Below are 13,882 nucleotides of genomic sequence, written 5' to 3'. Positions count from 1 at the left end.
TTTGTCTCTGTATGGGCAAAGCTTGCTTGAGCATGTGACCCTCCACCACGGAATGAGTCGTATGTCAATTCGCGCGGTTCTGCGCTAGGCTTAATATAAGTCCGGGGGATGTCTGGTAACTGTGTGACAGTCACCTTAGTCACAGGCTTATAACTCGAAAAGTTTTCGCTCTTTTCTAAAACGGTTTTCACCACTGGATAGATAGAGCATTAAAAACTCTTTAGGAAAATGTAAAAATATGAAAATCATGCAAAGGTGACATGCGACTCATTCTGTGGTGGAGGGTCACATATGAACATGTTGACATTTTAACTTTTGTCTGTTTTCTGTGTCTCTGTCTGTCCATTCTGTTGTCTCTGTCCTTACATCTGTCTGCACATCTCTGTATGTGTGTGTTTGTCTCTGTGTGCGCATGTGGAAAGCTTGCATAAGCATATGAACATGTTGACGTTTTTATGAGTGCATTATGTTTGTTTGCTTGTGCATGTTTGTCTGTGTTTGTGTGCGCGTGTGCATGTGTGCGTACATTTCCACATGTCTGTATGTGTGAGTGTATCTGTCTGTCTGTCTGGCTGTTAAAGTGTTTGTGTTTACAGTTTTCATAACCCCAACGCTGTTGGCATTTTAAATGTTGTTTCGTTTGTTGTTGCTGCATTAAAATAGGAACCAAACTTTTTGTCAACAGCTGAACGGTGCTTATGTCAAGGGGCTCTTCATAGAGGGTGCACGGTGGTGTCGCAAAACTCGCGTCATTACTGAGAGCCATCCCAAGATTCTCTATGACCTCATGCCTATTGTATCCTTTTTGCTGATGACTGTATTGTTGTTTGTTTATTTGGGAAACTGGGTTGTGTTTGCAGTGCAAGTGCATACACCTCTGTGTGTGTGTGTGAGTGTTTATGGGTATGTGTGAGAACGTGCGCACGTGTGTGTGTGCGTGACTTTTTGTGTGTAAGCATGGCTTTGCAAAAGCCCTCTGATGGCAATACAATTCTTGCTCGAATCTTTAGATGATTATATATTATTTGAAAGTCTTCCAAACTAACAAAGTACCAGGCATGTGTTCCATTATTCCTTGACACACTGTACAGATCTGGCTCAAGCCCGGAGAGACGGCTAAATTCGAACCCAAAGAAATCTACCAGTGTCCCGTGTACAAGACGTCCGCTCGACGAGGAACACTGTCCACCACCGGTCACTCCACAAACTATGTGCTGACCATAGATCTCCGCAGAGACGAGCCAGAGAGCCACTGGATCAACAGAGGAGTGGCTCTGCTCTGTCAGTTGGACGATTAGACCGAAAAGGACAGAATCAATGATTGAGTAAAAGACATGTGTGCTGACCTTCGATCTTCCGCGAAATAAGACTGAAAGTCAAGGATCAACTGAGGAGCTGCTCTCCTTTGTTAGCATAGACAAGAGAAAAAAAATTAACAATCGAGTCTTCTTATTCTTCTTGTTTGCTTCTTCAGACGTCCACTACTCCTGTGGCAGATACGGATGCAAACGCCTTCTTCAGGGCCGCCATGTGGCCGAACTGCAGGGTGAACGATCGAGTGCAAGAAAATCCACTGATTGTTGATTGCACGAATGAAAGTGAAAATGTCTTACTGTTCTACCTGTGACGTGAGACCCCTCCAAGGACACATCCCAAGACAGTTGTGTGCATCGTGCTGGCTTTCTGAGTAAACGATTGAGTGAAAAGGATCTGCTGATTGTTGGTCTTCCTTATCATAAGCCTGAAAGTCCTGGATTAATACAGAAGCTGCTGTATCAGCTGGATGATGAATTCGGGTTACTTTCACGTGACGGCATCAAAGTGAAATTCGCTGCTGTGGCCTCACGCATTTCCTTCCATGACTGAGACTTGAGAGGGGTGCAATAATTGCGTGAATGAAAGTGCAAATGACTTTCTGTTCTACCAGCTGTGACGTGAGGCACTTCCAAGGATACATCCAAAGACAGTTGTGTGCGTGATGATGTTTGGACTTTCTGAGTTAGGGAGAGTGTGAACGTGTGACAGAATGCATCTTCAGTCGTGTATATTTTGCGAATTGATGACGTTCAGGTTTTCTGAGTGAGTGAGTGAGTGAGTGAGTGAATGAATGTGACAGAATGCATCTACAGTTGTGTACATCATGCTACATGACGTTCAGGCTTTCTTAGAGAGCACTGGTGAGTGAGTGAACGTGTGGCAGAATGCATCTACAGTTGTGTACATGACGTTCAGGCTTTCTTAGAGAGCACTGGTGAGTGAGTGAACGTGTGGCAGAATGCATCTACAACAGAGAATGAAGACAGATGAAAGATGTTTACATGACCAAAAGTTACTGACCAAGGGGATGTAATCAAATGTTTTTTTTATTGTGAATACTTACGTTTAACAGATTATTACACCTCTGAACCAAAATATTTCTTTTGTAAATCTGTGATATGCATGCAGAATTGATAGCTTTTGCAGTTTTCTGTTTACCTTTTTACTTGGCTTATTATACATGTCCTATATATTTTTTGTGAAATTAATTGTCATAGCAATTAAATCAGCAGTTTTTCTTCATTCACCTTGTGATAAGCAAGTTGTTTCGTTTATTGTCTTTGTGATAACCAACTTGTTTTTATAAGCAGTATTGTGCCTTTGTATATATATATATGTATTGTCTGTCTGTACCCTCGCTGTGATAACTTATTGCAATTAGTGAGTTTTGGTTGAAATGGTCTCAAATGGTAAGTAGGATGTTGGGTTTATTGTTTGTTCGTTTATTTTCATTTGTTGAAAACATGTGATGTGTATTTTATGTATGAGGAAAACAATTTGCTCATAGAAATAGTAAACCTTTATTTTCATAGTGGTCTATTCTGTCTTTTGGTACTGAAAGTGTACACATAATCTTGTATTTACTATTACCTTCAAGTTGCACATTCAAATTAAATCATGCACAAGATTAATGTAATAGAAATGTATGATCAAAATGTATTGAGTAGCGATTAAAGGGGTGCATGCATATACTTGGGCTTCCCTAGCATTAATAACTAATATGTTACAACGTAATTCTCCATTTGTTTGATTTACACGTTTCTTTTCCACTTTATATTTTGGGGGAAATGCCATGTTGTTTTATGCATATTGTGTGAAAGCCCTTTCACAATTGTGTATGAATGCATGTTGGCATTGGTACATGTATTTGGTTCACCGATATAATGTGATATAATGTACAATATATAACCCTTTCTTCTTTTGAACACAATGTCTTTTGCAGGTACTGTGTGCTACACACTTTATTTCATCATATTGTTACTTGGAGGTAATTTGTACGTTTTGTTTTGTCACGCTTCAAGAAAGGGTGTGCTTAATAATTGTGCTGGAATTTTGTCCATTAGGCCTAAAAAAAAAAATAGGTGTGGTTACGGTAACCCGACCTACCCTATTTTTAGGGGCCGATCCTATAACTTTTTATTACATTTGTCAAAACAAAAAAAACAAACAAAAAAAACGAGTGCAAAAAACGCAATGAAAGCGAAAGCGCCCGTGTCGCACACTTATTTCCCTGTCAAGTAGGTTTAATTTGTACACATTAGAAAAAAAAAGTTAACAAAAAAAAAAAGTGATTGCCTACCTACCTACCCTATTTTTTTTGGCTATGTTACCGTAACCACACCTATTTTTTTGTTTGGCCTTATGGAAGCTGACATACCATTTTTGCAAAGTAAAACAAAACATTATTTGATTCAATAACTTGAACGACCTTTAAGTAGAATTGATTATGTACAAAGATATTGTCATGTCCTTGTTTGTCACTTGTGTATGTATCTTTACATATTGTTGATATTATTCTTTGAAAAGGCTATCGTGATCTTGAGTTAAGATGTTCATTCATTCATTAAAAATGGTATGATTGTGGTCACATCATTATTTCACATCATTGGGCTGGGTCACATTCAGAATGTATAAACTCAATTTTTGACTGTCTCGTTCATATTTGTAGCAAACATCTTTCATCAGAAAAATTATGAGACAACATTCCAAAGAATTCACACTATTTGCACAAACTTATTCATATTTAAAATTAGATTCTATGTTGCACTTGGAAAAACCTTACTCCTATTAGTCTTTAAATATGCATGTATATCAAATAGATTGCAATGTTCTTGTAAGCAATTTCTTTGCCAAATTCGTTTCTGTGACTTGTTGATTTTTTTTAAACTTTTTTGTGCATTATTGCTATTTATAAAGAATATTTGCTTTATGTCCAGTCCATGCTGGAAGTGTAAAACGATGTGATATCAGCAAATTAAGACGTCCATTTTTATTTCAGGGTTGGTATTCTTGATTATAGACCGTGGTTACAAATACTCTACAATTATTCCGTCCTTTTTGCATTTTTACGTGGGTTTTTTCATTGTCTTGTGCAGAATTTTCTTTTTTGATTATGACAGGAAACTAACGGTAACATTCTGGGAGGAGACTAGTTGTATTATTTACAATGATTCAAGATTTACATATCAAATAAAGTTATTTACAATGGAGCATACATGGTTGTTGTTTTGCATTTCTCTTCTTTTTTTTTGTATGGTATAATCTTCTCAATATTTGCATAATCACTAGACACCTGGGCTCGGGTACGTGAACCGAAAGTGGGTTCCTGACCCAAACAGAAGAAAACTAACTGCGGGTTCTGATTTGTTGAAATCACAACCAAATCAAAAAGCAAGAAAGGTAAATTGGTGGAACGTTTTTTATTGACAAAACAATACGTTACAGTCACAGATATTTCGACCCAGGGGTCTTTTAAGTGCACAGACAAACAAATATTAATTAAACAACAAAAGACTTAGCTCACAAAAGGTGCAGCTGCTTGGGGAGAAGTCACATTTACCTGTGAAACATTCTTTCCACGCTGACGTCGTTTCCTTTCTACGTCATTCATTTCATCATATAATCATTGCCTCGCTTGTGTCTCACGGACGAGGTTCAGCGTAGACATTATCGTCACTACGAGGGGGACTCATTATATTTTGCAACCTGGGCAAAGTCACTACTTTGCCTTTTTCATTACATCAAAGACCAGTTTTGGGAAGACTTGTGACAACAAACATTACTTGATTCCGTTTTCATGTAATGCAATAAAATGTCCAGAAAGGGTGATGGGTCTCCTGCAAGCAGTGTTGACCTTTCGCAAAGAGATGTTCGAGCTATGATGTGTCATAGCTACTGCCAGGTAAACTCTTTTCAAGACTGCTTTTTAAGTTTAAAATAAATCAATCTCAACCGAAAGCCACTGTTTTCAGGTGGTTCAGATAGTTTATTACTGGCGCGTGGACGTTAAAAAACGTTGACCGTTGTGGCAACAATCGTTGCCCCAGAAAACGTCTCCAGGGTAGAGTCCCAAAAATGATATACGCTGAAATACAAGATAGAATGAAGATTTAATCGGGAAGTCTCATTTGTAGTTTTCACGGCTGTTGTGGCGTAAGGAAACGGTGTGACCGTTGGGTGCCCCATAACCTTAGTGAAGAGCAAAAAGTGGGGTAGGGTGGACTGGTGCAACCATATGCTATAAACATTGACGGAAGGAGATTTCCTCGCGTTTGGGACATTGTAACAGAAGACCAAACGGAAAGCGGACGTATCTGAGCGTGCATTCAATTGACTGAATGATTAATCACGCTTCAGCGTTCTTGTTCTTCTTTACTGCGGCTGCTCGGGTTATTTTCCTAGATCATGGCCGAAGTTTAGGCCTACTGAGCAAATATCGCGCTACATTTTTTCACTAGAATAACAGTGACAAAGAAGGAAGGTCATGGGATATATGAACATACACATATGCACGCACGTGTTGTCGGTCACACACACACACACACGCACACACACACACATAGGTGGTTTTACAGTCATTTGGGGTCGGCTGTGTATCAAAATGCCATCTCCCGCAGTGGGGCACTGCGGTTATGAAATTAAAGGCCCCTCCTGTTTTTGGAACCGCAGGAGCTTTCTAGTTTGCTGTTAGGTAGATTTTTGGTTCCTCTTTCCTGTCATGCTCTCTTTTTCTTCATGAATTCTTTTCTTTTCTCTGCCTTCTTGCTCATTCACCTGTATTTTTTCCAAAAATCTCTTCTCTTGCCGCTTGTCTCGCGATTCATGTATAGTTTAATCTGTTAGTGTTCTGATGTAAGTCCAGCAGTAGATAGGTTAAGCCTATTTTAACATACTGGAAACTGGTAATCTTCCAGTAGGTATTAATTTAGTTTTACTAAAGCCTGCTGGGACACAAGTAATGGGTTAGTGCATTTGTAAACAGGAATCGCTTGACAAGTGGCCCCCTTCATCCCCCCCTTCCTCGTCCTGATATGGCTCTGCGTAGTCGGCTGGACGTTAAGCAACAAATAAACAAACAAACAAAAAAAATGCCATCTTGCTCAAAACACAGGCATTTGGGGTCTCTTTTGTTTTACGTGTTAGAAAGTTTCTTAAAACTTCAATGAGCGTTAAATGCCATTTTAAAGTGTGAAAACTCATTTCAGGAGGTTATTACATAAAATGCAACCTCCAGCGTGATTTTTAGAAAAACAGGCATTTGGGGACGATGTTTGCTGTACAGCAGTGAAATGGGGACGTATGTGGCCACAAAGTGCAGAGCTAGAATTACGTTATTGGTGCTATGAATGTTTTAGGTGTTAGAAAGTTTTTTAAAACTTCAATGAGCGTTAAATGCCATTCTAAAGTGTCAAAACTCATTTCAGGAGGTTATTACATAAAATGCAACCTCCAGCGTGATTTTTTAGAAACAAACAGGTATTTGGGGACGATGTTTGCTGTACAGCAGTGAAATGGGGACGTCCAAAAGTGCAGAGCTCCCGCAGAGCTATATGAATGGTTTCATCACATACATGGCGCTAGGCGACATATGTTGTGAAAAATTTTACAAATCACGTTTTTGCGCCCGATATTTTCTTGTCATCTCCAAAGTCAAGGGACAAACACGAAATTCCTTGACTTTTGGGGTAGCGCGACTCTGTTAATTTTAAGAATTAAAAAAAAAAAAAGTCATTACTAGGATGCTCCATCGTTGGGAAATTCCGGTCGCTTCCTCCGAGTGGAAAGCTAGCAGTGACAGAGTCGCACTACCCCAAGTCAAGGGATCTATTAGTCCTGTTTCGCCGTTATCCCAATTCGCCCCCATCCCATTTTGGCGACATTTCTCAGGCCAAGTGTCATTTTACCACCATATCATGTACCATTAGCTCCACATCCCATTTTGGCGCAATCCCGTTTCGCCGTTAACTTATTTCGCCCCCATCCCATTTTTGCGACATTTTACAGGCCAAGTGTCATTTTACCACCATGTCATGTACCATTAGCTCCACGTCCCATTTTGGCGCAATCACGTTTGGCCGTTATCCCATTTTGCCCCCATCCCATTTTTGCGACATTTCATAGGCCATGTGTCATTTTACATGCCATTCTAAAGTGTCAAAACTCATTTCAGGAGGTTATTACATAAAATGCAACCTCCAGCGTGATTTTTTAGAAACAAACAGGTATTTGGGGACGATGTTTGCTGTACAGCAGTGAAATGGGGACGTCCAAAAGTGCAGAGCTATATGAATGGTTTCATCACAAACATGGCGCTAGGCGACATATGTTGTGAAAAATTTTACAAATCACGTTTGTGCGCCCGATATTTTCTTGTCATCTCCAAAGTCAAGGGACAAACACGAAATTCCTTAACTTTTGGGGTAGTGCGACTCTGTTAATTTTAAGAATTAAAAAAAAAAAAAATTCATTACTAGGATGTCCCATCGTTGGGAAATTCCGGTCGCTTCCTCCGAGTGGAAAGCTAGCAGTGACAGAGTCGCACTACCCCAAGTCAAGGGATCTATTAGTCCTGTTTCGCCGTTATCCCAATTCGCCCCCATCCCATTTTGGCGACATTTCTCAGGCCAAGTGTCATTTTACCACCATATCATGTACCATTAGCTCCACATCCCATTTTGGCGCAATCCCGTTTCGCCGTTAACCCATTTCGCCCCTATCCCATTTTTGCGACATTTTACAGGCCAAGTGTCATTTTACCACCATGTCATGTACCATTAGCTCCACGTCCCATTTTGGCGCAATCACGTTTGGCCGTTATCCCATTTTGCCCCCATCCCATTTTTGCGACATTTCATAGGCCATGTGTCATTTTACATGCCATTCTAAAGTGTCAAAACTCATTTCAGGAGGTTATTACATAAAATGCAACCTCCAGCGTGATTTTTTAGAAACAAACAGGTATTTGGGGACGATGTTTGCTGTACAGCAGTGAAATGGGGACGTCCAAAAGTGCAGAGCTCCCGCAGAGCTATATGAATGGTTTCATCACATACATGGCGCTAGGCGACATATGTTGTGAAAAATTTTACAAATCACGTTTTTGCGCCCGATATTTTCTTGTCATCTCCAAAGTCAAGGGACAAACACGAAATTCCTTGACTTTTGGGGTAGCGCGACTCTGTTAATTTTAGGAATTAAAAAAAAAAATTCATTACTAGGATGTCCCATCGTTGGGAAATTCCGGTCGCTTCCTCCGAGTGGAAAGCTAGCAGTGACAGAGTCGCACTACCCCAAGTCAAGGGATCTATTAGTCCTGTTTCGCCGTTATCCCAATTCGCCCCCATCCCATTTTGGCGACATTTCTCAGGCCAAGTGTCATTTTACCACCATATCATGTACCATTAGCTCCACATCCCATTTTGGCGCAATCCCGTTTCGCCGTTAACCCATTTCGCCCTTATCCCATTTTTGCGACATTTTACAGGCCAAATGTCATTTTACCACCATGTCATGTACCATTAGCTCCACGTCCCATTTTGGCGCAATCACGTTTGGCCGTTATCCCATTTTGCCCCCATCCCATTTTTGCGACATTTCATAGGCCATGTGTCATTTTACCACCGTGTCAAACCACTAGCGCCACATTCCATTTTGTCGCCATGCCGTTTTGCCGTCATCCCATTTTGCCGCCATCTCTATTTCGCGACATTTTGGATTGTGGCAAAAATGGAATTTGGCGTAAACGGAATGTCTTCCTAGTTGAATAACGCAGTATAGTAGTATAGTGAGGCTTTGTAAGAAGAATAAATAAAAAATGTGATGGCGGCCAAATGGGATGGTGTCAAAATGGGATGACGTGCTATTGTTATGACACGGTAGTAAAATGACGCTTGGCTTGTGAAATGTCGCAACAATGGGATGGGGGATAAATGGAATACGGTGAAACGGCATGGCGGCCAAATGGGATATGGTGTCAAAATGGGATGTCGCGCTATTGTTATGACATGTTAGTAAAATGCCCTGTCACGTAGTCTCAATCCAAATTGGAAATCCATAGCATCATCATTATAATCATCCTCATCTCATTAATCATCCAAAATTATAAATTTTATAAAATGACGCTTGGCTTGTGAAATGTCGCGAAAATGGGATGGGGAAAAAAATGGGACGGCGGCAAAATGGGATTGCACCAAAATGGGATGTGGATCAGCCACTAGATTTCCAATTTTAAAGTCTTAGGTATGACCCGGTGTGACGTTTTCATCTTTCGCCGTGTTGATATTTCGATTTTCGGCCTCGTTGATCTAGTATAAACTCTACACTGAACAAAAAAAACACCCTTCGATAGTACTGATGAGCGACCTTGTGTACCTTACATTCATGGGGCCAAATTTGTCCAACCAATTATTTTATTTAACTTAGAAATTTGATTCATCCTAAAATGTTTCCCTTCTTACTCAAGGGACATAACCACTCGGTACACGTTTTCGAAGAATTCGATTTTGGGAGTGAAATCTATTTAATTTCACAACCAATTTTTTTCACATGCAAGAAACTGACATGCTTTTCGTCCATAAATAATTTCTCTTCTTAATTTTACCAGGAAACAACATTTCGGTCTCGAGTAAATATCGAGGGGGAAATATGTACACAGGCGAAAGATGAAATCGTGACACCGGCCGAGGTTCGAACCCACGACCTCCCGATCACGGGGCGGACGCCTTACCACTAGGCTAATCGTGCCGGTTTACCCTTGAGTGACAGACGGACAGACAAAAGAATATACAGACAGACCGTAATTAACACAAACACACACACTCAGCAGAGCAAAGCGGTATAACACACAAACTCAGCAGAGCAAGGCAGTATTACACACACAGACTCTGCAGAGCAACTAAGTCGGTGACACACAGACACAGGTATTTGGGGACGATGTTTGCTGTACAGCAGTGAAATGGGGACGTCCAAAAACCGATAGCTCTGCGCTGTGCTATGAATGGTTTCATCAGTTACATATGGCGCTAGGCGACATAAGAGTATTTCCAATCCAGTCAGTAGCTAGCATTCACGACCCTGACAACGGATGGTTTGAGTCTGATTTATGAGAATGAGAATGAGGGAGAGAGAATTGTATTAAATTGAATTGAATTAAATTGAATTGAATTTATCTTTCTCTTAACACTGTAACAGAACAAGAAATGCTAAAATGTTTTTTTTTTCATCCCGCCCTCGCCCATTGAGTTGAAATAGAAGTTAACCACATTATGTTTGAAAATGTTCCCAGTGCTTTATGTACAATAATGTTTCAATACAATCATAATGTATTAACATTTTACCAGTATCAGCTGCAAAATAGAAGTAGTGCTTTACAAGTTTCGAAAGAGAAACAGCATGTAATGATACGTAAATGGTGTACAGCAGTGAATTGGGGACTGTTTCCCAAACAGCAGTCAGATGGGGTCTGGTTGTTGTACAGCAGTCATTTGGAGGCACAAGCTAAAACTGCTTCAGAGATGTGTGTTTTTCATTGGCTTTGATCTCCGCTGAGAGGGAGAGAGTCAGAAAGAGCGACAGAGACAGATAGACAGAGACAGAGAGACAGACCGAGACAACAAAGGAGAGGTTAAGGACACCCCCTTACCCTTGAGTGACAGACGGACAGACAAAAGAATATACAGACAGACAGACCGTAATTAACACAAACACACTCAGCAGAGCAATACGGTATAACACAAACTCTGCAGCAAGGCAGTATTACACACACACACACACACACACACACACACTCTGCAGAGCAACTAAGTCGGTGACACACAGACACAGGTATTTGGGGACGATGTTTGCTCTACAGCAGTGAAATGGGGACGTCCAAAAACCGCAGAGCTATCGCTCTGCGCTGTGCTTGTTTGTTTGTTTGTTTGTTTGCTTAACGCCCAGCCGACCACGAAGGGCCATATCAGGGCGGTGCTGCTTTGACATATAACGTGCGCCACACACAAGACAGAAGTCGCAGCACATGCTTCATGTCTTACCCAGTCACATTATTCTGACACCGGACCAACCAGTCCTAGCAATAACCCCATAATGCCAGACGCCAGGCGGAGCAGCCACTAGATTGCCAATTTTAAAGTCTTAGGTATGACCCGGCCGGGTTTCGAACCCACGACCTCCCGATCACGGGGCGGACGCCTTACCACTAGGCCACCGTGCTGGTATGGTTTGAGTCTTATTTATGAGAACGAGAACGAGGGAGAGATGATTGTATTGAATTGAATTGAATTAAATTGAATTGAATTGATCTTTATCTTAACACTGTAACAGAATAGGAAATGCTAAACTACTTTTTTTTTTCATCCCGCCCTCGCTCATTGAGGTGAAATAGAAGTTAACCACATTATGTTTGAAAATGTTTCCAGTGCATTATGTACAATAATGTTTTAATACAATCATAGAGTATTAACGTTTTACCAGTATCAGCTGCAAAATATAGTAGTAGTGCTTTACAAGTTTTGCAAGAGAAGCAGCATGTAATGATACGTAAATGTGATACAACAGCGATCAAAGTTCAAGTCTGAAGGTAGGAGAAGTGTAACCAGTGCATGCAAATCCTTGGCGATATGATTTATCTCAATAAGGTACAGTGTTCGTCGCACATCCGCAGGCTCCTCAATAAATGCCAGTCGTTCTGATTCATCATAACTCATGTCTGCTTTGTAAACTCATGTCTGCTTTGTCCCTGAATAACGTCCAGTACAATGTTTCAGCTTTGGTACAATCGTAGGTGAACATGAAGTCATCTGATTTTGCAAGCAGCTGTTTGGATGAAGCATTGTACACCATTCTAATCACTTTCTTTCGTGTTCTGGGGTTCGTAGTAATTTCTAAAGCAAGTGCTTTTACTTCCCCTAGACTGTACTCCCTTTCCAAAGCATCCTTTTCAGCTTTAGTCAACTGCTTTTCCACTGGTTCCTCTGTATCACTCTCTGACGTAAAATATCTGTCCTTGTCACTGTCAGTGGCCACGCATGTGGAGTCAACGGATTGCTGCAAGGCAGGTTCCGTCAGCTTGGATGGAATGTGGCTCCGTGATTCACGTGCTTCAATGTTCACAACACAGCTTGCCTCGCTGTCAATGCGTTCGCCGGCGTGTAGTCTCATTTTCTGTTTGTGCCTAACGTCGGGAACTTTGTCGTACGTGTTTGTGTGAATTATGCCTGATGTTGTGCTGGCATGATTTCGCAGATGATCGATCAGCTGTATCAACAGAAGAAACGCATACCTCTTTGCTGTTAAATTGTTGGGATCATTGTCTGTCACGTCTGAGCTGCGAAGGGGTTTTGTTTACGTTGCGTTGACTAGCTCGGCAAATGGCGGCCTGTTGGTTCTCTGTGCTGAGCAGTTGAAGTGTGACTGTGGCTCCTTCTCCTTCTCCGGTGACTTTCCAGTACTTGACATAGTGGTCAGCTGGCAGGCCTGTCAAGGTAGCTTCCACAGCAGTTGGTAGTCCAACGACAGGCATTTCTTCACTTGTTCAAGTAAATTGCTGGAGCGAAAAATGTGTGCTGCCGGAGGGACAGATAGAGAGAGAGAGAGAGAGAGAGAGAGAGAGAGAGAGAGAGAAAGAAAGAGAGAGAGAGACAATGACAATGACAATTCTTTATTTAACGAAGGTAGTAGATTAAGCAGTGGTCTGCTTTTTTACATCCAGCCCTCGCCCTAAAGAGGGACTAACTAAAAAAATGAAATAAAAAATACAAGATAAAAATTAGAAAATAGATAACTAAAATTCTACATTTTAACAGATAACTAAAGTGAAAACACATTATACATATGTACACAAAATGCATTGCATTGAGGTAAATTGCGAGTTGATTGATGTGAATTAAGTGGTATAGTGCAGCTTGCACTTTCTCAACATCATGCTCTAATCCATACATTACATTTTAAAGAAAATCAATCAAACAAGCAAGACATTGCCAAGATCATCACACATCTAAATACATGTAGTGGTTGGTTTGTAAGTCCCTTCATTCGAAAAGGGTTTGTGTACATTATACCAATAAAGAGGAGAGGGGCATGTTTAATACAAACATTGTATTTGTAATTGTAGAGAGAGAGAGTGAGAGTTGGGGTAATTAAATAAGAGAGAAAGACAGAGTGAGAGAGACGGACAAACAGACGGACAGACATACCGACAGACAGTAACCTGCGAGAGAGAGGAAGACAGACAGATAGGCACACAGTCAAAAACCGAAAAAAAAATCATAGAAAGAGATAGAGATAAAAGACACAATTGCAACAGCTCTGCAGATTTCTTTCCTACGTGTTTGTTTAAAACAAATCTGACAGAGAAAGGAGAACAAAACAGAGAGAGAGTAGGAAAGAGAAAGTGTGTAAGAGAGAGAGAGAGAGAGAGAGAGAGAGAGAGAGAGAGAGAGAGAGAGAGGGGGGGCGAGAGAGAGAACGGGAGAGAGAGATGACGATGATGATTTAACGTTGTTATACAATGAATAGGGTTAGAGGCTATCACGCAGCAAACTCTCCAAGAGAGGGAAATAAAGAGATA

At 40.8% G+C, this 13,882-nt stretch overlaps 1 protein-coding gene across 1 annotated transcript in view; it reads left to right on the top strand.

The window, feature by feature from the left end:
- Positions 1 to 4,527, top strand: part of LOC138964250 (dynein axonemal heavy chain 3-like) — a 210,795-nt gene extending 206,268 nt beyond the window's left edge. The window contains exons 84-85 of the mRNA XM_070336152.1: positions 686 to 796; positions 1,092 to 4,527. Coding sequence (XP_070192253.1) covers positions 686 to 796; positions 1,092 to 1,298 — 318 coding nt within the window. The 3' untranslated portion in view covers positions 1,299 to 4,527. The remainder of the gene's footprint in view (positions 1 to 685; positions 797 to 1,091) is intronic.
- The last annotated feature ends 9,355 nt before the right edge of the window (positions 4,528 to 13,882 follow it).

Source organism: Littorina saxatilis, linkage group LG4 (assembly GCF_037325665.1).
Source record: "Littorina saxatilis isolate snail1 linkage group LG4, US_GU_Lsax_2.0, whole genome shotgun sequence".
Taxonomy (NCBI): Eukaryota; Metazoa; Mollusca; class Gastropoda; order Littorinimorpha; family Littorinidae; genus Littorina; species Littorina saxatilis.
Note: the sequence above shows the minus strand (reverse complement) of the source record. Positions and strands in the feature narration are given on the sequence as shown.